At 37.7% G+C, this 25,613-nt stretch overlaps 2 protein-coding genes across 3 annotated transcripts; one reads left to right on the forward strand and one right to left on the reverse strand.

The window, feature by feature from the left end:
* Positions 1 to 994: 994 nt before the first annotated feature.
* Positions 995 to 3,195, forward strand: LOC5563909. Its single transcript, XM_001648178.2, has 4 exons — positions 995 to 1,595; positions 1,652 to 2,231; positions 2,613 to 2,850; positions 2,918 to 3,195. Exons 1-4 carry the CDS (start codon positions 1,105 to 1,107, stop codon positions 3,061 to 3,063), a joined length of 1,455 nt encoding a protein of 484 aa, XP_001648228.1. The 5' UTR covers positions 995 to 1,104; the 3' UTR covers positions 3,064 to 3,195.
* A 13,020-nt stretch (positions 3,196 to 16,215) lies between these two features.
* Positions 16,216 to 24,619, reverse strand: LOC5563911 (myeloid leukemia factor). Of its 2 annotated transcripts, XM_001648174.2 has the most exons (5): positions 24,437 to 24,619; positions 18,959 to 19,522; positions 18,183 to 18,431; positions 17,238 to 17,340; positions 16,216 to 16,237 (listed from the first exon to the last, which is right to left on the reverse strand). In XM_001648174.2, the coding sequence occupies exons 1-4, from the start codon at positions 24,484 to 24,486 to the stop codon at positions 17,259 to 17,261; spliced, it is 945 nt and encodes a 314-aa protein (XP_001648224.1). In that variant the 5' UTR covers positions 24,487 to 24,619; the 3' UTR covers positions 16,216 to 16,237; positions 17,238 to 17,258. The 2 variants fall into 2 exon arrangements, with proteins under 2 accessions (XP_001648224.1, XP_001648225.1); XM_001648175.2 differs by lacking the exon at positions 16,216 to 16,237 and having other exon boundaries at positions 16,697 to 17,340; positions 24,437 to 24,612.
* Positions 24,620 to 25,613: the final 994 nt, after the last annotated feature.

Below are 25,613 nucleotides of genomic sequence, written 5' to 3' on the forward strand. Positions count from 1 at the left end.
CCTCATTTTGAAACCCATATTGTAAAAGCTTTGTTGTATATTTATTAATATTTTTTTCAATATTTTACAACAAAACATGACCCAACCCTTCTATAAGCATAGCCTAAATCCCTTACATTATTTAAGTTTACATAATGCATGTTAAGAATTGGATAAACATCAAAAAATTTAACATGAAATTTTGATGTCCATAAAATCGAGGTAAAATGTACATAAAATCGAAGTACATAAAATCGAGGGTCTATATAATCGAGGGTCCACTATATCGAGGTATACCTGTACATACAATACAATGTTCTGTTACAATATATTATATTGTTTTTGAATTGTATATCCAAACAAGAATAATATTGCTTCGACATTCAATTACAATACGCTGTATTGTATCCAATACGTTATATTGTACATTAATGGTTTATTCCATTCACTGAATGATACGTTTTTATCCGGGCACCCACCCCCTACAGCGTTATTAAATTTGTGAACAGGCCCTAATTTATTTTCTGTGAATTCTTACAGCTATGAATATCAAGGCTTGCTTAGATACTACTTCAACAAGTTCCTATGTATTTAAATAGTCCAGTTGCATGAGTATGTGCGAGGCACATATAATCAATTTGGTAATTCAACTCAGTGTACTTTGGCAAATTATCCCGCTCAAATTACAGCTTACAGCTATATCGCATTTAAACTTTAATTTTGTTAATGGGTCCAAATTTGAACCTTGACACTTTTGATCATGTTTGACGTTCAGTTAGTCGACAAAAACTTAAACCAATGAGAAACATTTATAAATTGAGTAAAGATGTGTAGCCGAAACTTAAGCGTTTGGTTCTAAAATTGGGACAGGGCATTATTTTGACCCCACCCTATTTTGACGACTTCTCATCTCATGTTATAATTCGTGTAAAAAACACTAGAATAATTAGTTCAGTGTCGTTTCATTTCACGACTGTCATTTGATGATGTTTTGCGGAATCCTCTTTGTTCTCGCCTTCGGTGTTTTTTTTTTGAAAGTTGACAACAAAACAAGAACGCATTCAAAATACAAAAATTATGAAGACTTCGTGAAGTTTTGCCAGTGAAAGTAATCTTTATTGAAGTATGGATTTAAACAATCAGCAGCACAAACAATCGTCAAATCAAATGCACTGTATCTTATGCTTCACTGTGAAGTATTCCGCAAAACACGAAGGATTTGTGGCAATCCAAAGCGAGCAGGGCATTAGTCGGGCAATCGGCGCCCTTATTCAAAAGTATTTTCCGGAGGAACAAATCCAAAACGACGGATTCGTTTGTTTGAACTGCTGCCAGCAGCTGGAAAATTTCAACCGCTTCTACTTACAAATCAAGCAAATCCAATCGAACAGAAAAATGCGACCGGATGCAGGAAACAATGGTTCATTGCAGGAGACATTACAACAGCATATGCACATTAAAGAGGAAAAGATTGACGAAGGCTACAATTATAATCAAACCGGGGATGAGGAAGTATTGAACAACTTTTTAAACGAACAATATCGGGCGCAATCAGACTCCAATGGGAATAATCTGTCGCAAAATCGATTGTTGGATTCGATAGTAAACGAATTTCAGTAAGTAGGAGATGAATTGCAAATTTGGACAAATTTAAATCTTATTTCACTTTCAGAGCAAGTTCTTTGAGTGGGACAGAATCGATTGGATGTGGAAACGATCAACCGTATACCAAACGGATAAAACGAAACCTAAATGAAAATTGGCACACCACTGATCGCAGCGAATTGATAACACATGGTACAAACGATCCTGAACTAGACTTCATGGAAGAAGAATTCTATGAATATGACAAACCACCCGACGAACGTTCAGATCAAACATTTTCCTCGGCAGTTTCCCCCTTTGAGGAAATAGAACGACTTAGAAGGGAAAATGAATTACTCAAAAGACGAAACAGCCAACTGGTTGTAAGGCTCAAGGAGTTCCACGTTCGCAATACAGATCTTGTGAAGATCAATCGAGAGCTCTCGGAGAAACTGAGAGCGAGTAATCCCACGAATTTGCTGGCCAGTCCAACAATACCGGACCACTTTCTGGCGTCATCTAAAGCTTTTCCAACGAGTGACTCCAAATACCTGCCTTCGACATCTTCAGTATCGGTCGCTTCATTGCCGGTTGCTGTATCGTCTCAACTACAGCAACAAGTGCAACCGGCCCCGACTGATAGGATGAAGAGTGGTGCTTATACATTGGTAAGGTCAAGATATAGTCCAAGCTTAATTCTTACTGGGCACTGTTTTCACATCAAGTTTTTGATAAAACTTTCAAACGATTTACTGAAATTAAAATACTTTATCAATAGGGGTTGTCTATAGAATACGTTGCATTTTAGGGGGATGGGGGTGGTCCCAACTAGTGGACGTAGTATTTTGAACTAAAAACTAAAGCGCTAAAACAAACATTTTGTTTATCGAACATTTGCTAAATGATTGATCTTGATGATATAAGATTAAAGATTAAACAAACAAAAAAAACGATAAGATTAAACATTTAACTATTGTCACAGTATACATTAGGGTTTCTTTTAAATTGATCACACATATAAAGTTATTCATATTTTTTTCGTTCGTCAGGATAATGGAGATGTTGTAGTAAGAGATTCTCTGATTCCCTATCAAACGATGGTCGATATTGATTCGGTTGAACCGGGAGAAAAGTACGACCTGAGATTCGTCAGCAAATTGGCTTTGGCTCTATGGGGACACGAAAGGCTTGCCGTGAGTAGCGTGACCGGACGGAAATCGAATAATGCTAGCAACAATTCAACGCCGAGTATACAACTGGAACCCGAAAAATTAAGCTTCATTAAGGGTAAGTGTGTGTTGATAGGAAGCTGTATTAATAACTATCGAACTAAATAATTGACCTTTATCAACAGAAAAAGTCTACCATCGAGCGATGCAGGAAACAAATGACCGAGTGCAAGCTATGGCTCGTTTTGATGATTCCAGGATCAACCGGTTACTGAATATCAAAATCCAAAATGCAAAACGCAAGAAGACTCCCAACCAGTCGGTACTGTGACACGTGAAATGTTTGAAATAGTGAACTAAACCTACCGGGTTATAACTTAAATTATCTGAGACGAAGACATGTTAAAAAATGATCTGTACGAGAAAATTTGTCATGATGCTACAATAAAATGGACAAAACGGAGCATTGTTGGTTTTTGATTCATATGATTCTGTAAGCAGGTACCACGTTTTATGGTAACATTGATAGTTTTTTTAATGAAAATCTGAATATTTCTGCATTCAGTTTGAAACATTTGTATTATCTATTTTTAAAACAAGTACTGGTATCTCAGTTATCGATTACAGTTGATAGATTGCATAACGATTCATTTTGAACGAACAGATAACTCAACGACCACGCACCGTACGACAAATCGACAAAACACTGCAGTTCATAATCCATCCCGAACCGAGCATCCACAAACCACATTCAATTTTTAAGTTAACACGCTTAAAACACACAGGAGATAAAAAAACGAGTCGCGCGAAACGAATTCGATTGCTGAAACCATCACCGAGCACTCTCGAGCAAAACGCAAGCAAATCGAGAAAAAGTAAAAAAAAACCACTCCTGTGTTGAACGGTAAAGATCTGCTGAAATGTTTTGAACTTACCATGGTCAGTCAAATTGTTGAAATATTTTGCGACAATACATTGGGATAGGTCATCATAATTATTTTCACATCAAGCTTTATTTTCGGTACCATTTATGCCTACAATGTGCGGCATCGCGACTAAGATCTCGGTACACGCCCTGCCAACACCACATTTGCCGCTAGTTATGATTCCTAAAGAATGATCGCACAGAAGACACATAAACGGTTTGATGTACCTAACAACGACAATCTACAGGCGTTTTGTAAGCCGGTGCGATAATTTTTCACACAACACGTAGTACTGATAGCTCAACAAAATACAACAAAGAGGCTCACAAATGTAATAGCAGATGGAGACGAAAAATATGATGTTAATGGCCGCACGGGACGGCATTATCCTTTCGGTTGTCGCGCAAATGTTTGTAACGCGAGTAGTCTCGCGTTGTACTTTGTACAACTCCCTTGGATTTTCATGTGCAACATGAAATATCTCACGATCTAGTTAAAATATAGAAAAACCATATTCGGCAAAGTTGTTAAGGAGATCAAAAGCTGCCATGAGGTGGTCATTCCGATACGGAATTCCGCAACCAGGCTGCGCTAGTGTGCATGAAAGTTTTGGTTTGTAAATATCTCAGGAACCTGTCCACCTAGAAAGATGGCGTCTTCGGCAAAATTGTTCAGTAGCTCAAGGGTTATCATTATTTGAACCAAGAAATATGAGATTTTGCCATCAGGTGGCGGTAGTTTGCATGAAACTTTTGTTTTGCGGATATCTCAGTATACTGACCATTTAAAAAGATGAAGTCTTCGATATAATTGTTCAGTAGCTCAAAGGTTTTCATTGTTCGAGCTATTCAATTCAAAATTTTGCCACCAAGGGACGCCAGCGAGCATGAAACATTTGTTTTGCAAATGCAGAAGTCTGATCACTTAGTAAGATGGCGTTTTCGTCAATGTTATCGTTATTATAGCCAATGTTGCCACCAGGCATGCTCACTAGCACCGCCTGGTTTCAAAATCTCGAATTTCTTGGTTCAAATAACGATATCCCTTGAGGTACTGAACAACTTTGCCGAAGACGCTATCGTTCTAAGTGGCCAGGCTCTTGTGATATGTTGCAAAACAAAATTTTATGCTCACTAGCGCCGCCTGGTGGCAAATTTGAATCAACTAGCTCGAACAATAAAGCCCTTGAGTTATTGAACAACTTTGCCGAAAACGCCAACTTTCTAAATGGATGAGCTCCTGAGATATCTACAAAACAAAAGTAAATGTTCCATGCTCACTAGTGCCACCTAGCGGTCAAATTCCAAACTAAATGAGGTACCATCAGATAGCGCTCCACCTCCAGAACAACTTTACTGAAGACCCCAAGTTTCGAAGTTATGTGGATTTTGAGATATGCCGTTTTCAAATGATGGTCTGCTTGAACCGTATATAGTGCGTTCATTATTATACGACTTCTATGTATATTTGTTAAATTTACTGTATTATAAAGGGCCATACTGTAAACAAAAACTGTCGAGTATTGTTTTTAAGAAGATTCTTGAGGAATACATTTTTGTTTGGTGTCAATAGATATCTTTGTTGCAAAATTATAGCATATATATCACAACCTTCGCGACAGCCCGAAGGTTATAATCACCCTATCCATTTGAAAAAGCAAATCTCAAGCACTACTCCATATATCGATGGGAAAAATTTATCATATGATTCTATATATGTAGTCACAACCCATAAAATTTTCAGCTTCATCCAGTGGCGTCTCTTCCTAGGTGCACTTGGTGCACTACGCAGTCGAAGATTTCAAACTAATAGAATAAAAATGTACTTTATAATTCCCAATACTCGCAACATTCATATTATGGAATTGCTTCTTTGCCTAATTGGTGCATCGCTCTCAGTGAACAAACCCAGTCTCCACCGTTTGATTCTCCATCCCATAGGCTCGCTCAAACAGCAAGGGCTTATTCACAAATTTCATAACACTGAAGGGGGTGGTCGGATTTCCTAGTGGTGTTACGGCTCATACAAAATGTTGTAGAATATTCATACAAAAAGCGTTACGAGGGCGTGTCAAAAATGTATTGACATTTCTAGACCAACAGTGGCGTTGCATAGGTAAAATCTGGTGCACTCCACTTTGTGCACCCAAGAGAGAGAAATTGCCCATGGCGCGGTTTGCGAGAATCGAGAAAACGCGCGCAACTGGCGTCGCGACGTCTGCTGTTGGAAGAGAAAACGACAACTATATGGCGTTATGCGTATGAATATTGCATGGACCTTTCAGGTGTCGCGCGATATTGATTGGAACAAAATTTATGTGGCTATGAAATGATTTGCAAAATAAATATGTAGCTCGACGGCCCGTAAAGTGGGTTTCAGCGTTCAACAGTCAACTATCATTTTACTTAAAGGTGTAACAGTTTTGAATCCTAATTCCAAGATTGCACTTAAACTTCAAAGGCACTTATCTCATGATAGAAGCATCTAACAACAGTATACTTTTGGATTTTTGCAGTAGCAGAACGCTTGAAATAAGAAGATCAGAAACGTTTGCCTACTATTTCTCCAGTTTGAAAACGTGAGTAGGGGCATAAGTCGGCCTTTTAGATCCATAGAATAGGATCTTTAGAATCCGAGATGTTCCAACATAAAGGCCTTGATGTAAATGTCAAAAATAGTGTTCAAGGATATGTCCCATGGCTGAATATCGTCCGAAAACTAACATATTGTGATACAAATCACAAGCTAAATAACAAGAATTATCATTTAGCACATCGTTAGAGAAAATGGAAATTCTCATTTTCGAAGAAACTTCAAAATAAAAAAAATGTCCTAATCGTTAGAAGTCTTTCTGGCTTGCATCGTATAATGCCTAAAATTAATAACAAGTGAGAAAAAAAAACGAAGAAAATAAATATGAAAACTAGTGATCCTTTATCTTATGAAGGATTTCTAGGCGTTATGTGTGTGCTCTCCAACATTTGGCCGTATGGATTCAAAACAATCCATCAACGGACCGGTCGGTCATAGAGGTACCCTTCGTCTAGCACTTAAAAGCCCTACCTAGTGATCCTTTATAGAGAGATAAGCGGAAGTAAAATGGAATGATTTGGCAACAGACCAGCAGTGCTGATTTTGCTCGGCGTCGAGAATAATATTGTAACACGGACATGACTTCCTCATTGCTATAAAGTGTATTTTATTTCGTTTTAGATCTTTGAGCTACATATCAAAACTAATAAACAACCGAAAAAATCAAAAACTACAAATCGCATTGACAAAAATTCAAAAAAGTAAAGCATTTCATTTTTTTGCTTCATGCAAAATTACTTTTACCGAAATAATTTCAAGCGGATTACATTACTGCTCAAGAAAAGTTCAAAACAAACATAACGCATGTTCGTTTGGCTAACACTTTGACAGCTCTCGCTGCTCGATTGGCTCACACTTTGACAGAAATGTCAGCTTCCGCAAATCTCTCTTATAAAGGATTTCTAATGAAAACGTTTAATTAGTAACAAACAAACCATTTGAAGATTGCATCCAGTATTGGAAATTATATTTTAATGTGGATCATTTTTTTTACTGAAATATATTTTAAAACCCAATTGCAAAATTACGTTTTCGTAGTTTAATTTAACGGTTTGTGCAAATCAGTAGGTAAACAAATTCCTCACGGGACGCCTCTGGCTTCATCGATTTACTAAAACTCGAGATTTGCTTCTGCAAAGTTTTGATGAAAATTGTTAGAGTGAGACAAATGATAGGAAAAATAACACGGTTTCCCGTGTTACCGTATATTATTATATGTTTAGAACATATCAGTATACTGCTTCGCGACTAAAAATGGGTGAACCACCGTGCGAAGTTTGATTTTTGACCAACTTCGCCGCGTCGCGAGTCGCTTCGCTATAGTGCGCATCTATGCCCTCCGCAGTGTGCATTATGCGCACTATTGAGAATCGAGTTGCGACGCGGCGAAGTTGGTAAAAAATCAAACTTCGCACGGTGGTTCACCCATTTTTAGTCGCGAAGCAGTATATAAACTAGAGTGTCCATTTCCCGACTATTTTGTACGTCCCGGGATTCGGGACGAAAATGTAAGCTTGTCCCGGGAAATCCCGGGATCCCGGGATTTCTCAAACTTTTGATAAAACTAATGTTTTGATTGAAATGGAAGTAAAAATTCAACAATACACCCGATTCTGTTTTGCACGGGAGATGCGTACCGTGCAAAAAAAGTTGTCAGTTCAAAATTTCAAAAACCGTGTAACATCATTTCTCGGCGTTTCATACAAAAATAAGGTTTTGGCGGAAAAAAATGTATGGAAACTTTTTTTGCACGGCCGTGTAAAAAAAATCCGTGCAAAAACAGAATCGGGTGTATGTTTTTCAACGACATGACAAGATAATGAAACTGTCTAAGATAATATGTCAATTATAACATCACATTTTTCATATGATTTTCTTATTTTGATGAAGTAACTCAACAAAAAAAAAGGGCTGTGAAATGGTGAGCCGACAACTAGGAAGGAGCGTCCAACATAGCTCTGGTCCTCACAAGTCCCTACCTCACGCTTCCACGGGTCAAATGATGACAAAGACCGCCAGCTAAGGGTTGCGTACTTAGCTGGTAGTGCAGCCTGGGCGCTGTTGTCCTTCTGACATCTGCTAGAGTGAGGAGGTGCGTCTCGAGCGTCTGTCCACCAAGGAGGTGCGGCTCAAACAGCGTCTGTTCTGGCATCCAGCGGCTGAGTATGAAATGCTGTATCACGTCAGCTACACCTAAGGTGGCAGCCCCACCATCGTGATGTAGGTATCGCGACCCTGGTAAGGTAGCATATCGAATTTCTTACCTACCACGAAAAATGGAGAAAGGAGAAATAACGAACGATATTTTCGGCAACCGACCTGGCAACGAAATAAGGACTATGATTGGAAACTCGGTACCTGGAATGTCAGGACGTTAAATGAACCCGGACGAGTGAGCCTTTTGGCTCGTGAATTGCAGAAGGTGGAGTGAGCGTGGCTGCTATTCAGGAAGTAAGATGGCCTAGAACTGGAGAACGTGAATTCAGGGCGGTGGATCCCGTCGCCAACACAGCTTTCAAATACAACATCTACCATAGTGGCAGCGATAAGGCAGAGCATGGCGTCGGATTCATAGTGATCGGGAAGCAGATGAAGCGTGTTATGCGGTAGAAACCGATTAATGAACGAATCTGCGTATTGAGGATACGGGGCAAATTCTTCAACTACAGTCTGATCAACATCTATGCGCCGACAAACGATAAACCCGACGACACGAAGGATGCGTTTTATGATTGACTCGACAAGACCTACGGAGAGTGCCCAAAACATGACGTAAAAGTTGTTATCGGGGATGCCAACGCTCAGGTCGGAAGAGAGGATTTTTCCGCCCTATAATTGGTACGGAGAGCCTTCACTCCGCCACCAATGACAACGGCCTAAGGCTAATAACTTTTGCTGCAGCTAGAGGGATGGCCATCAGCAGCACCTACTTTGCACGCAAAGACATCCGAAAGCACACCTGGATGCACCCAAATGGCGAGCTCTGCAACCAAATAGACCACGTTTTGGTGGACGGTCGGCATTTCTCGGATGTCATCGATGTGAGGACCTTTAGAGGCCCAAACATCGACTCTGATCACTATCTCGTTGTTAGTAAAATTCGTGCACGGTTGTCTACCGTGGCGAACACAAGAACACAGCGACCGTTGCGTTTCAATATCCAGCGCTTATCAACAGAAGGTGTAGCAGACGAGTACCGCCGGAAGCTTGATAAGCGGATAAGGGGATACAACATAGGCGAAAACCTCAACAATCTGTGGGAGTCTATCCACGGTGCGATGAGCACAGCAGCGCGAGAGGTGATAGGTACTGCTCAGAGACGACCCAGAAACGGTTGGTTTGATGAGGAGTGCCAGAATGTGACGGATGAGAAGAATGTTGCCAGAAGTCGGATGTTAGTGTCTGGTACCCGGCAGAATAGAGAGCGGTACAAGGAAGCTAGAGCAGCCGAGAAACGAATTCACCGCAGAAAGAAAAGGCAGTATGAAGAAGACATCATTACTGAGGCGCAAAACAGCATCGAACAAAACGATATGCGGAGATTTTACGAAACTGTCAATGGCGTACGGAGAAAAACTGCGCCGTCTCCCGTCATGTGCAATGACCGCGAAGGTAACTTGCTGACAGACAAAATCTTGGTGGCTGCCAGGTGGAAAGAACACTTCGAGCAATTGTTGAATGGAGAGGACACGAGCGCGTCTGAGAACAGATTAATCATCAGCAACGATGGACAAGCTGTGGAGCCCCCGACGCTAGATGAGGTTAGAAGAGCGATTAAGGAGTTGAAGAACTGTAAGGCTGCTGGAAAAGACGAGCTCCCGGCCGAACTTTTCAAGCACGGTAGTGAGCAGCTGTACGAAATGCTGCACCGTACTCTGTTAAGGATATGGGAGGAAGAAGAATTGCCTGCTAGCTGGCTGGAGGGCCTCATCTGCCCTCTGTATAAGAAGGGCCACAGATTGGAGTGCGCCAATTACCGAGGAATAACGCTCCTCAATTCGGCGTACAAAATAATGTCACGTGTTCTGTTCAACAGATTGAGACCGCTGGAGGAGTCCTTCGTCGGCGAATACCAAGCTGGTTTTCGTGAGGGCCGATCAACGACGGATCAAATGTTTACCTTGCGACAAATCCTTGATAAGTTCCGGGAATACAACTTGCAGACACATCATCTGTTCATTGATTTCAAGGCGGCGTACGATTCAGTAAAGAGAAATGAGTTATGGCAGATAATGGTAGAACACGGTTTTCCGGCGAAACTGATTAGACTGATTCGTGCAACGTTGGATGGATCGAAATCAAGTGTGCGGGTTGCGGATGAGACTTCAACCTCCTTCGTAACCTTAGATGGATTGAAGCAAGGAGATGCGCTTTCGAATCTTTTGTTCAACATTGCTCTCGAAGGAGCTATAAGGAGAGCGGGCGTGCAAAGAAGCGGTACCATCGTCACCCGGTCGCATATGCTCCTGGGTTTTGCGGACGATATCGATATAATCGGAATTGATCGTCGAGCCGTAGAAGAGGCATTCGTGCCTTTTCAAAGGGAGACAGCGAGGATTGGACTTACCGTCAACACCAGCAAAACTAAGTACATGATCGCTGGTAGACAGCGTGGTTCCAATCGTGAAGTGGTGCTAGGTGGTGAAAAATTTGAAGTAGTGGAAGAATTTGTGTATCTTGGTACTTTAGTGACTTGCGATAATGATGTTACCCGCGAGGTGAAAAGGCGTCTTGCAGCTGCGAATAGGGCTTTTTACGGGCTCCGTAACCAGCTTAAGTCCCGTAGCCTGCAGACGAAAACAAAATTCGCGCTATATAAGACTCTTATCCTTCCGGTTGCCCTATACGGCCATGAATCCTGGACGTTAAAAGAGGTCGACCGGAAAGCGTTTGGAGTTTTTGAGCGTAAAGTGCTGCGAACAATACTCGGCGGTAAACAAGAAAATGGCATCTGGCGGCGCCGCATGAATCATGAGTTGTACCAAGTATATAAAGAAGTGGATATTATCAAGCTCATAAAACACGGCAGGCTGCGTTGGGCTGGTCACGTGGTACGAATGCCGGAAGAACGACAAGCAAAAATAATATTCAGTAGAGAACCCGGACGAGGCCGTCGGCTTCGTGGTAGGCCGCGCACACGTTGGCTTTTTGCAGTTGAAGAGGACTTAAGGGCACTTAACGTTCAGGGCGACTGGAAGCGATTGGCTCAGGACCGAGCCAGTGGAGAAGAATTATCCATTCGGCGTAGATTCAACGTAGCGGATTGTAGCCCATCAAGTATCAAGTAAGTAACTCAACAAAAATCAAAACTTAGTTTAATTAGTCGAACTTGCTAGGATTTTTTTTTTCAAATTACCCATAACATTTATGAATGGACGTATAGTAATTTTTGATTAATGATCATTAAAGGTATTGTAAAATATTATGCTATAAGAAAATTATTGACTGAAGTTAAGGTGTACTTTCAAATTAAATTTCTCAGCCTACGCTTTAAAAACAGCAAAAATGTTAAAGAGAAAAGCATTAAAACTTTGCAACTAGACAAATAGAAATATATGGTAAAATCATCTTTTCATGAAAATAGTTACCCGTTTTTTGCTCTTTTCATTATGCTTTTATATTTCATCAAATAAGGCTTGATAGTATGGAAAAATGTTATTGTTTTTCATTGAAATTTAGTGGTTTTCATCAAATCCTACGTACATTGGGAATCCCGGGATTCCCGGGATGTCAGAGCTAATATCCCGGGAAACGGGAAATCCCGAAATTTGTCAAATCCTGGGATTTTTTGTCCCGGGATGGACACTCTAGTATAAACATATCTTATGATCCTATCTGCAAAAGAGAGTACTACTTGCGTCTTCTAACGGATGTTCTTTGTGCACAGGATAATCGCACACAATTCAAAAATTGACAAAAAATCTACCGTTACACTAATAATTGAAAGAAAATATGTATATCCAGAAATAGTCTTTCCTTTGAAGATAGGACCATTTGACATTGAGTTGAATTCCCGTTTTTTCATATACCTAAACTTATCTAAATGCTACTAAGGGGCTTAATGGACTAATCTACGATGACGTCACGCTGCAGCTTCCAGCGGAAAGAAAACCTTTAGGGTAACCAATATATTTTGGACCTATATATTTTGGACCCCCTTGGCCATTTTCCTGCAAATTTCCCAGTTTAAATCGAAAGACCCACTCAATTTGCATGCCATTTGGAAAGATAGGACTATTCCGCACTTGCATCAACCGTTTGTATAAAGAAAATGTGTTTATTTTATCTGAAATTAATTTAATTTAATCGGTGCATCCATGCAACCGTTACAACACGTTACACACAGACATTAAAGCCGTCAGAAATTTTTCAAATGTAAACAAAAACTTTTTTCAAATTTCTGGACAAAAAGCGTTGAATTTCTTCGGTTTTCCATTGTCGATCGATTGATGGCAAGCATATTATACATCCAGTGTCATAGACTTTGTCGCCAAACGATAAAAAAATGCCGGGGGTCCAAAATGTATTGGTGTATCCAAAATAATGAGAAACAGTGCTTCACAGTTCAATTATTTTCGACGTTTTTTGGATCCTACATGACCGTTTGGGTATTTTTATCTCGTAGAGGAAGTTTTTCTCAACATTTTGACATGTTCTTTGACATTGTTACGCTGTGCAATTAATTAATAAGGACACAAAACTAAAATCACGTCCTTAGGGGGTCCAAAATACGACTGTTACCCTACTGCGGGCCGTGTTTACAAAAAATGAACAATTTCGATGCACATGCATCCACTCAATGTTCATCCGGTGAACATTCATTCACTGGATGTTGGTCCGGATGTCATTTTATGTAAACACGTCCCGCATTTACAGCGGAAAAGAAAAAGAAAATCGACAATAAAAGAAGACCGTGGATAAGTCCATTACGTAAGGCCTTTTTTTCATGGAATCTCCAGCAAAGTTGTACCTGTTAACCCTTTCTTTCCCACGGCGATTTCAAGTAAATGAAAATAGAAAACAGTCTTTTCATTCGAAGTTGTTGAGCAAATATCTTTTATTTAGGTCAAAATTATTGAACAAGCAAAAAATTGTCAAAAAAATAAATGGAGCTCCTGAGCTCCAATGGGCATACAGCGTACTTTTTGTGAAGCAAGTATTATTTTTTTCTATCTTTATTGACGAGATTTTTAGCCCTGGGCTAGTTTATCTCGGGACCAACGGCTTTACTTCCCTTCCAAAGAAGTCGTCACTATAACTTTGTTATCTTAAGTGACTATCTCGTGGATGGGATTCGATCCCAGGTCCTCGGCGTTTGCTCTAAGTATTAAATGACCAACAGCACAAAGGTTAAATATTATCTTCGCTTAGAAAAATTAAAAGTGATTTGAAATACTGGTAAGGAGTAAAATCCTTAATGGGGGTGCTGACAGAGACAATGAACATGCTGGAGGATCTCGTGTATTATCTTTTGGTGGAGTTCATCGGGAGTTGTGACGTTTTTTCGCAGATACTGCCCACGTTGTTACCTGCATTTTCTTTAGCTTTCTACCAGTAGATTTTTGACCCGTCTTATTTTGGGTTTAACGGATGCAGAAGCGGCTTGATCCCATCCACTGGTTCCATCCTGATCTTCACTATCAGATGTACCATAAAAACGGATAGGATCGGCTTTTCAGAAAAGCGTTCTAATTCTAGTTACTATCGTTGTCTGGAATGTGAAAAAGTACAGGGTCAAAATTGAATTTTAAATCGCTTCAATGCCTTTACCAACCGGATTCAACGTCGACAGTGTCTGGAATAAGTCGAAAGAATTCATGAACTTAATTGTTTCCTGTGTTTTCCAATGAAGAAAAAACGCATTCGGTTTCATCTTCCGAGAAACCAATAAAATCACCTTCACTGTCACTCATTTCAGGGGAATTTTGTGTGATTTTTTAAAGTAAACAGCTTCAACCTTGTCGTGTTGAAAACAAAATGGTCGGTGGGACGGGTGGAACACGATTTGACGTTTGAGCGGTGCAGTGTTTACTGAACTTCAACAAAAAAAGTTTCACTTTCAATTAATACGGCATCGCTCAAACGTGAAATAAGTGATCTGACCAAACTTATGCATTGGAGTATGCGCAATGACAGTCATTCAGTTTTTGCTGTTATCTGCCCAATGGAGCTGTGGTGCTCCACAATCAAATTTAAGTTTACGGAAAAAGTAAGTAAAAATATTACGTTTTTAATCACTATGGAGGTTCTACGCATCTATATTATGATGCCGATAATTTAATTGGAACACTTTCATGGCAACATATACGCTTTTCAGCGTACTAAAAACCGCCATTCGTTGGAAAAATCGGTATTTGTCGAACAATTTCTAATTTTATTTGGTTTTCGAGTAACTTCCTACAGTTTTTTGTCGAATGTATTATTAATGACGTAGGAACAAACCATTCTGAGAAAAAACCGTTTAAAATAATTTGATATATAAAAAAATATATTCGTGCAAAGTTGTGGAGCTCTGGAGCTACCATGGGAAAGAGAGGGTTAACGAGATGAACAAGTTTGCTGAAGACAATTTTTGTGTGGAGCTATCAGATTTTGAGATAAATTGTTTTGAATTTTTCGTCGAAAATTACACTTTAGGGCCCATTCACAAATTTCATAACGCTGAAGGGGGTGGGTGGGTGCCCTCGTAAAGTTACAGCTCATACAAAATTTGAAAAATATTCTTACAAAATGCGTTACAAGGGGGTGGATGGGTATCAAAAATGGCAACTTTTAGCGTTATGAAATTTGTGAATAAACCCTTAGTTAATCCGTTATAACTTATAAACTCGTGATTGGAAAAATTATACAAAAATATATGTTAAAATTCAAGTTATATCTGATGTTCTGCGAAAATTTCATTTAAATCGGTTCATAAATAACTGAGATCTAGCTTACCAAAGTTGATCATTTTGTATGGAAAATCGAAAAAGTTGCAAATGTTTTGTCCAATACTGTATATCCAGAAATAGTCTTTCCTTTGAAGATAAGACCATTTGACATTGAGTTAAATTCCCGTTTTTTTTCATATACCTAAATTTATCTAAATGCGACTAAGGGGCTTAATTATGTAAGGCCTTTTTAAGCATTTTCAACCCCCTTCCTCCAAGATAATACTTTTTGTATGAAAATAGGGCGATGTTCAAACATGAACTAAACACAAAAAGTTATATATTCACATTACGTTTGATTTCTAATCACTACTTTTACGATCCAGTTTCCTAATTGCTTGTAACTCACACTTTTCATTATTTTCCATACGTTTTGACAGTTCTTGACTACCATTCTTCCATGCACTTGTGTTGGAAGTTGGAAAAATTTGAGAATCTAGCGTAGCGTGATCAGTGAGTTGAATAAAAACATTAGTGTCGCGGCCAGTGAGAGAAACTGAATGTTCGAATGGTTGTTGTCTGTACTTTTTGCCGCTGGCGCCAACTATTAGCGTTTAAGAACGAAATAAACAGTCGTAAATTGTGTGCCACTCAAGAAATCACAAACCCCTCTCACTCATAAGTCCTTACGTAATTAATGGTCGGCCCCTAATCTATCTGCCTCAATACCGTCAAATAAAGAAATCTAGATTTTTTCCCGACGTATAAACCTGACTTGATAGAACCGTCTGGGTAGCGTGAAGTAACGATCCTGCTCTCAGGTCCTGCCTAACAATAAACTGGACCATTCCATAAAAAAAAAACTGGAACCATGTTATTCACACGGTGAAACTGTTCATAGGGTAATAAAAAATGCTGCGTCGTGTTTAATCCGAAATTATATTTTAATCTAATTCACTAATATTAATAATCTTTTACGAGAACATATTTATCAACTAAAACATTATTCTAGAATTAACTCTCATAACATAAAACATCTTAAACGCATACATAATCTTAAAATCTAAAGATAAATGAATTAAATAATTTTTTTTCAATTTACTTCCCTGAAACAATACTAGTAAAAGGAAAGGAAACAGACAGTTAGTGGTATTGATTAAAATTTATAACTATCATTCGCGGACATAATGCAGCGCAGATCAACACGCCGCGTTTTTTATACGCAAGGCAAAACGGGAAAGCATCCATATTCAATTTGGTGTGAGTGAAAGAAATCATTGTTATGAATCCGAAAGGGATAGTCAACTTTTACAAAATAAATTCAGAATAGCTGAAAACAAAATAATTCTGTTTAGAATAATAGATTAATAAATCAAAAATGATAACTTGAATTTATAATAAAGCTACGGTGTAATGTTTAAGGTGATTATAGAACAAAGCCATACCTCAAATTTTTAAGAGCACAAGACTTACGAACCAAACAGTTCTCCGCGTTGAAAATCTATCCCACTGGTCCCACCCAGGAAGCTAGCAATTTGATTGGTTTTTCAACGCGAACTGTTGTTAGATTCTCCAGTCTTGTGCACTTAAAAAATCCAAGTTTGGCTTCGTTTTATAATCACCTTAAATTTAGCTGTTTGGGTATCAATCCAAAAACTGTGCTGCCAGTGGATGTGAACTCTTAACAACTGAATTTGACATTGCTGAAGTTATAGAAACAAATTTTGATTATTATTTTTCGATTTTCGTTTTATTTATGAAAACAAAATCAATGTTATTTTGAAAGTTTTAGCTTTTCATTACTATTTACTACCTGCACTTACAAACAATCATGTATATACAGTTATAATTAATGTTAATAGAGATTTAAAAAAGTTTTAGTTATGTCGATGCACAACCTACCTATTTACTGAATTCCTGTAGCGATATATAGAAAATAACTAAGAGGAAATAGTTCGGAGCCCCGTTTTGCCTTTATTCGCCAATGAATGTGATTGCAATTTAGCAATGCTGATTGTTTATCATACAGTAGAATTTATTTTATCATAGCACGCGATGGTATAGTTAAAATTTTCAAATCTACGAGAAAAAATTACGCGTGGTCATTTGATTATTACCTTTTCTTAAATGTCAACCTATTATTGATGGTAAGGAGAAGATGACGGACCCTTGATGGCACGATTCTTTCTTCCAGCCATGCTATAAGGATGTGGGTGAACACTGCAAAGAAAATAAGCAAGAATTTCAATCATGAGCAATGGGTCTTGTGCGAATATTTTCTGTTGATGGCAATACTTTGCATAGAAAATATGCGGCTTCGGTGACAAGTGTCTATATTTGGTAGTTCATTCATGTAATATATTAATTAACAATATTATTGTAATTAACCCAATCTTTCAAACAGCTTTGTTCGAGAAATGAACTGTCGTTTCTTGTAAAAGTGCTTGCAAAAAAGTTGAGGCAAATAGTTAAATCACATTTAAAACCCAACTGAAAATTAATAGTAAGACAAATGAGCTTACTTTTATTCAAATTTATCGTTCGCACTGAGACAGAGTCTGCTTTAAAAAAAAACGATACACGAGGAAAAGACCACCAAGATGCGACGCAGGCTCTGGCCCAGTGAGGAAGTAATGCTAAGAAGAAAAGAAGGTAACAACAACTGGAAGCAGTAACCAACATAGCACCAGTATCCGATCATGTCAAAATGTTAGATATTGAAGCTCTTATAGGTATGTCTTAATTATACTTTATGCAACTCAGCAGAATCATATAGGAATGATATTTGGATTTTTTGTATTGAATCTTAGGTAGCTATCATACTGCCGGCGTCTTCGCATAATAGTCCCATATCGATTTAAGATATTGAGAAAGCAAATAATTTAAAAACGGGACACACACAAAAGAGGGTTGTTTTCGCACAATGTATACAATGGGAACAGCTTTTCTTGAATTTTGAAGAAAATCGAGCTAAGTTCTGCAAATAACTCAAATCTATTTTCAACTGATATGGGACAAAGGAACAGTATAACTATTAATGGAACTTGATAAGAATCTAATACCTTGTCGTAATGTGGCCTGCTCCTGTAGATGCTTGTGGCATCGCTAGTGGGGATGATGTCGGCGATCGAATTCCTCTACGTGGTGTTACAGTTTGTGCAGTCGGAGCACCGGTAATTCGATTGCGATTGGCCGACGATGACGATGGCGACGACGGGGATGCCGAATTACGTTGATATTGGCCACTGCTACTTTCCGCCGGCATGGTCACATTGTACGGTGTGTTTGCGATAGCACGAATATGCGGCGGGCTGAAGAGTGAAGGTAAAAGAGCAGTACCAGAAAGTTTTACGAAAATGTAAGTAAAATCGAAGATCTGTGAATGTTACACTAAGGGTAAAAAATACTACATGTCTAAATTTAATATATAGAAACATGAATAATCTTCAAGAGCACAAATCTGGAGAAACAGACAACGGTTCGAGCTGAAAACTTGTTCGATTTATCAACACCAGAGAATAGCTAATCAATCGATCGAGCTTTAAATTGGTGATCTTTGATTCGAGGTGTGGTTCGCTTCATGTTGCATTTCTGGTATGTAATTTCCCACGCATCGAGATAGGCGATTACTTTTCTTTTCAAAAGCAAACCAGCCATATCGTTTCTCTTAGTCTGTTTGTTTCGAGTGCCCATTTAAAAAGAGCAGCTATAGCTTTTTAGAATTCAAGATGCTTATAAAAATGCTATGTTCATATTACTGAGCTGCATTTTACGGTACCGTGTATTGGCTGTATAATCAATGAAATGATATTATGATGTTACAATGAGAAATACTCACTTGGGCTGACTGGAAGGCAATTCTTCAATCTGAAGAGCTGGCCGGCGTCCACCTCCCAAATGCATCGTGCTACGAGCTTTGGTTTGAAACTCGCGATCAAAATCTTCGGCATCATCATCATCCAGGTTGATATAATCTTGACGTTCTTCTTGTTCACCAGTGTGAACGTTTTGCTCCCTTTCAATAATGTGTGCGCGATCGCCGATGTGATGGCCAATGGCCATTTTCTTCGTTCCGCTTCGACTGTCTTGAACGGTTTTGCGTGTTTCCTTGATCCCTCCCGGTCCAGCACGAGTACTGGAAGTGGCTTGATACACCTGTGGTCCATCGGGTCCCGAGGTCATCGAGAACACGCTGCTGGAGCTGTACATCGTTCCGTCATTGTTATTCAAAAGTCGATTCATATGCATATTCGGACCCATATGTGGCATCAGTTGTAGACCTCCGCGAGGACCAGCTAAAGATGGTCCAGTAATGTTGTCCAGTGCTCCAAACATTCCAAACGGATTTGCTATCAACGAGTTCATCATGTTGTTCATCTGGCGCATAGCTCGCATTTGATGCCTGCAATTGCAATATATCATCCAGAATAAATGCTTTGTTTATATAGGTATTTTGTTTCTTTCTTTTTTGTTAACAAATTTGAGAACTTTTTATTTTCATTCTGCAGTGTTTGGTGGGGCAAAAAGCTGCGCTTTCATTGTTTACCAAACGTTTACCAAAATAAGAAGAAAGGTTTATAGAAATAACTTGTTTGGACATTACCCGCGTTCAAACATCAACTGTTTATATGGCTATAGGTATATTTGCATAAGGTATCGCAGTTAATTTCATCTTCATTTTAGGCAATAAGAGCGCAAGTCAATCCAAAGCCGATTATAAGAGGAGTAAGGACCCATTCATAAATTTCATAACGCTATACGGGATATATGGGTGTTCTAACGATGTTACGGTGTCTTTAATCATCAAAATCAAATATGAAAAAAATATTCTATTTGATCTTAAAGAAAAAATAACCTTTTTTAAAAATGAGATTCAGATTTATGGACATTCAATGACGTACCCAGAATATTTCGCTGGAGGCCGTTTTGTTTTTTTCCTAAATGATATCATGGGGAAACAAGGCTGGTCTTAGAAATATAAACTTTATAGAACTCTTGCCTGAGAAATAAGCAAACATGAACCAAAAATAAGCCATCTATGAATAATAGATACAAAAAAACCTAACATGAATCACGACGTGACTGCGAACTCGTGACGTAAGGACCCCAAAATTAAAAAAAAAATCCCAAGGAAGTCTTAAAAGATTTTTTTCAGTTATTCATTCTGGGTTGCCTTAAGGGAAAAGTCAAGAACCATTTTCAGGTTTTTTTTATGGAAAATTAAAAAAACGCGAGGAGTTTCTAATGGCAATCCTAGTGTAATTTATGATGAAAAAAAATTCTAGATGAATTTATTTTTAGGATTTTCTATGTACATTTCCAAGATAAAAAATTAAATTCGAAACTCTGAATAGTGTCCTTCAAGGTTTTCTGAAGCAATTCGAACAGAATCCACGAAAAAATATATCTATAAATGAACAGAGCAATAAGTGTAATAATTGCTGTAGTAATGGTGTGAAAGCTTGAAAGAAGTTTTGAAGAATCCATGGAGATTTGGACATTGTATTTGAAAACATATTAGTGAAATGTTTGAACCGCAGCAATAATATTTTGATGAAATGCTGGAGAAATGGAACCTAATGAGGAATCCCAGATGCAATTTATCGAGAAATCCTTGGAAATTTTTATATTAGATTTCATCGAATAATGCCCTAAAGACGATTTGAGCAATTCCGGAGAGTTATTGTGGATGATTTTTTGAAAGAATCTTTATAAAAATGCCTGGATCAATTGAAAAAATGCGTAGGAATTATTGTATTGTTTCTTGTAAAAATATCGATTTTTTCGAAATCTTTGGGGAAGAACTTCTGTGGGAAGAATCCTAGAAGTAATTCTTGACAATATCTGTAAAAGTATCAGTGGAAAACATCTAGAGGAAATACTGAGATTTTTTCTTCCAAGTAATCTTTGTGAAAGTTACTGGTGGTAGTAGCGTAGGAGTGCTCTAGGTCCAGAAAGTTGGACCAAATTCTGAAGAAATTCCTCTAAGCATCCTTTGAAAAACTGCTGATGGCATCCCCGGTGGAGTTCTTGATAGTATTCTAAAAGTAATCACTGGAGAAAAGAAATAGTTACGTAATAGTATCTGAAGGTTTTTCTGGAGCCTTTAGAATGTTGCATTAGAATTCATTGCAAGCTGATTAATCCTCTCTTTTCCACGACGATCGATTATTTCTTTATGAAAAAGCGTTTTGAAGGAAAGTAATTAAACAAAAAATGTTTCAGACAGTTTATTTTTTAAAACTAGTGTAAACACTTTTGGTTGTTTTACAATAGTAAATTAATTGTTTATCAATAGTTTGAATATTCGAATAGTTTTTTAGTTGACTTTTTGAATAATCTAATGAGTATAGAATCATAATTTAGTGTTCATCTGGTTCGGTTTGTCTCAAGTTAGTTGAAAAAAGGAGCTCTGGAGCTACCATATAGGAAAGAAAGAGTTAAGGTAAAAAAAATGATTTTAGAGACCATATTGATGAAAATTTCGTTAGAGAACATACACTTTTTTATAGGCATGCATTAAAATAATAACTAAGCCTAAGAGCCTTCAAAAAGGGACCTGCTAATCTGAAAATATACCATTTTTCGTGCCTGTTTGTAATATTTAATCTTTTGCTACAAAATTAATTTTTCCATATGCTCATGAAAGATAACCCACTGGAACTTGGAATCGTACTTAACTTTACCATTTTGGTAATCCTAAGTCCTGCTGTTTTATTCGGAATAAACAGAAATAAATAAAAATTCAATGACTATGTATTTGAAGTAGCGGCGCAGCCGAAAATTTTGCTTAATGAGATTTTGTGTTACAAAAACGACATATTCCACAATATATTACTGGTTCGAAATTTTTTTCCTGAGTGTAGCCGTAATTCCCTGAGAATTCCAGGTGTTTTCCAGGTTGAATAAAACTCCCTGATAATTCCAGGTTTTCCAGGTAGTAGACACTCTGTTTTGGTGTATGGCAAATAGAATGGATTTGATGCGCTAGTGCTAATGATGTTGCAAAATGTAATGCTAGATCAAATAATTCTATTGATTATTTTAGGATCTGCGAACAAAGTAGTTTAATATTGTTATGGCATTTTTAACACATAAAGAAAAAACTGAAATACTTAAAGAAAAAAAAATAGGGAACAACTGATCGAATTGTATAGTTGTATAATTGTAAATTGTTAAAATGTTAAATGAAAAAGATCTTATGTCGCGAAACAAATAGTAAAGCAAATGATCTGTCATTTTATAACTATTCATCGAAACTGAGAGTGGTTAACCTTTACGTTACCGACCTCCGTCAAGACATTTTCAAATAGCTGTCATTTCGCCAATTTCCATTAGATTTTTTAGAAACCACCCTCAGTTTCCTTTGAAAGGTACCAGTTGTTTATCATAAATGGACAATGCTGAATTCAGAACCATGCCGGAGATATTCCGGGTTGTTCTGAAATTTAGGAAATGTGATTTTTTATTTATTGCAGTTGAAACAACGAAGTTTTTATGTTGAACGAAATTGGGTTGTTCAGCAATAGAAAAGTTGCAGTTTGCCGTAGTTTGATCGAAAGAGCACATTTTTTTTAGTAAAATTTAATTGATAAAGACTTCAATCTTGAAACTTGATAAAATTTAATTTTACATGACAGCTCGTCCTGTAGTAAAATTTACCGAGGGGTAATAGGGTCCTAAAGCCCTGTCTCAATTTTAGTACCAAACGCTTAAGTTTAGGGCAGAAACACATGTTTACTCAATTTTTAATTGATTTTCATTGGTTTAAGTACAAAAAACATTTTTTTATGATTTTGTCACACCTTTTGGTTTAAACTCAAATGTTGGGTATATTTGGTTTTCCGTTTCCCTTCCGAAATGTCAGATAGGAACAACCCCAGTGTTCAAACTATATGCCCTGTGGCATTTTTGTCGAAAAAGTGAATGTCAAACAAGATCACAAGTGTCAAGGTTCATATTCGAAACCATTTTTAAAATTGAAGTTTAAAAATGTTATAGCCGTTATTTGAGCTGGAAAACTTGCTAAAGTAGTTGCAATAACATGCTCTTTCGTATTATTAAATAAAAACAAGAATTCATTGAACGTAGCATAAGAATATGTAAAAATTAACTGAATACCTCTAAACAAGCCAATTGGGTCCTAAAATTTTTAATGAAATCTTGTTTTTATTTAATAACACGAAAAAGCATGTTACTGTAACTACTTTAGCAATTTTTCCCGCTCAAATAATGGCTATATCATGTTTAAAATTTAATTTAAAAATTTGGTCCATAAATGAACCTTGACACTTTTGATCATGTTTGACGTTCGCTTAGTCGACAAAAACACCACAGGGGTTTTAGTTCGACCACGGGGGTTGTTCCTATCTGACATTTCGTAAGGGACACGAAAAACAAAATACACCCAAAATTTGAGTTTAAGCCAAAGGATGTGACAAAATCTAAAAAAAATGTTTTCTGGGCTTAAACCAACGGAAAACATTAGAAAATTGAGTAAACATGTGTTTTTGGCCTAAACTCAAGCGTTTGGCACTAAAATTGGGACAGGGCTTTAGGACCCTATTGTGTTATTTCGTTAGTACGTTGTGGGTTCCGGACTATCAAAGTTACGCGCATTATCAAAGATACCCGGTTTTACGGTTTATCTTCTGAACAGATCAAACAATCACGGTAAAATGCATAAATGTGTATCTTAGATGCTTGATGGACCATCAGCCAAGAGTTCATAATTTTAACATGCGCTTTGCAAAATTACAAAACTTTTCCGGTCAAAAATCTAAATTTAGAATTTTCTTTTCCATACAAAATCGATGGACGAGTTGTAAAAAAAAATCATTACTCCATGAGTTTATACATTGTCATCGAATTACTGTATTTTGTATGAGTTGATACTTTGATTGGTTTGAATGATTGTTCGGATTAAATTACTTTTTTAAACGGAATACGTTTTGTAAGGGCGACAATTTAAAGGTCTACACAAAAATGTTCTAGTCAAATGTGTAGAAGTTTACCAACAGAAAAAAAAAATGTTTGCCCATCTTGGATCTAGGCGTTAAGGTTGATATTGATTTTAGTGCGCGGATATCGGTTTCGTACTGTAATTAGGATCTGCCATGGTATACAAAATAACATCATTGCATTTGTCAAATTACAGTAAAAATTTTACTTAATCTCTTCTACGTCAAAATAGAAATTACTAGATTATCGTATTCCCGTCGGTAGTTTACTGATATTCTTAGCCATTTACGCCACATAATAATATCTTTACATACGATGCGAGTTGATTCCAAGCGTAAATTTACAAACTACTTACCCGAAAATCGGATCATCCTCCAGGTCTCCCAACATTCCAAAAAGCGACATTATGAAGAATAGTTTGTAAAGCCAAGTTCAGTAGTTTTATTCGAACAATATCTTTTTAATATTTATGGTTTTTAATTCTTCACTTTTTCACTTGCTCACACAAAATGATGGCAGAAAGAGACGTCTGGAAAATAAAATGCGCGGCCAACCTTACGGCACGAAAAAAAACATCAACTGCAATAAACACGACAACGCGATTCTACTAAAATTGGTGCTGTTAGAGTTTTAACGCATAACCGTACACTCAAAAATAAAAATAGTCAACGAATCACTGCAACTTTTAATTATTGCTGTTTTTTTTCTCTCCCTTATTGTGGCACAGACCTATTGAGCTCTCGCCGAGCGGTGTCACGAACACGTGCGCAAATTTGCTGGTGTAAAATACTGCCTTTGATTTTGCTGGGAACAGCTGATCTATGTTTATATTTTCAACCAGCAATCTTTAAGTAGTGTTGGTGACATGTAACGTGTATGTACACGAGCGCAGAAACCACTATTGGTCCATATCGATTATTGCTGTTTGCGATTGATTGCAAATGGATCATTAACATAACCAAAACGGCCGCTATGGAAAGCATAGATTGCGCCACCGTAGCCTTGTGTGTTTTACAGAACAGCAATGCTGTCACAATGTTGAATGACATATACAGTGGCGCCTTTGTTTTGATGCGGTGAGCACTTGCAAAAACTACCTTCAATGATCCATTACGTCCAACTGAGCTTCAAACGCGGTAACACAAACTAATCAATAAATGACACTTAGCAACCATGATCAAAATCACTGCCAACCTAGCAAAGAAAATCAATCTTTGACTTTGCCTTCCTTGTGAAAAATCTTACCGCACACAGCAATACTATTGGGTCCTAAAATGTTTAATGAATAATTCTTGTTTTCATTTAATAATACGAAAGAGCATGTTATTGCAACTACTTTAGCAAGTTTTCCAGCTCAAATATTATGCTTCTCGAGAATTTTTAGCATTTCGATCACTTTCTCTTTACTTCATGTGTTACGCGCCAGGGTCTGGTAAATAATAACACGAAAGAGCATGTTACTGCAACTACTTTAGCAATTTTTCCCGCTCAAATAACGGATATATCACATTAAAACTTTAATTCAAAAATTG

Source organism: Aedes aegypti, chromosome 3, assembly GCF_002204515.2.
Source record: "Aedes aegypti strain LVP_AGWG chromosome 3, AaegL5.0 Primary Assembly, whole genome shotgun sequence".
NCBI lineage: Eukaryota > Metazoa > Arthropoda > Insecta > Diptera > Culicidae > Aedes > Aedes aegypti.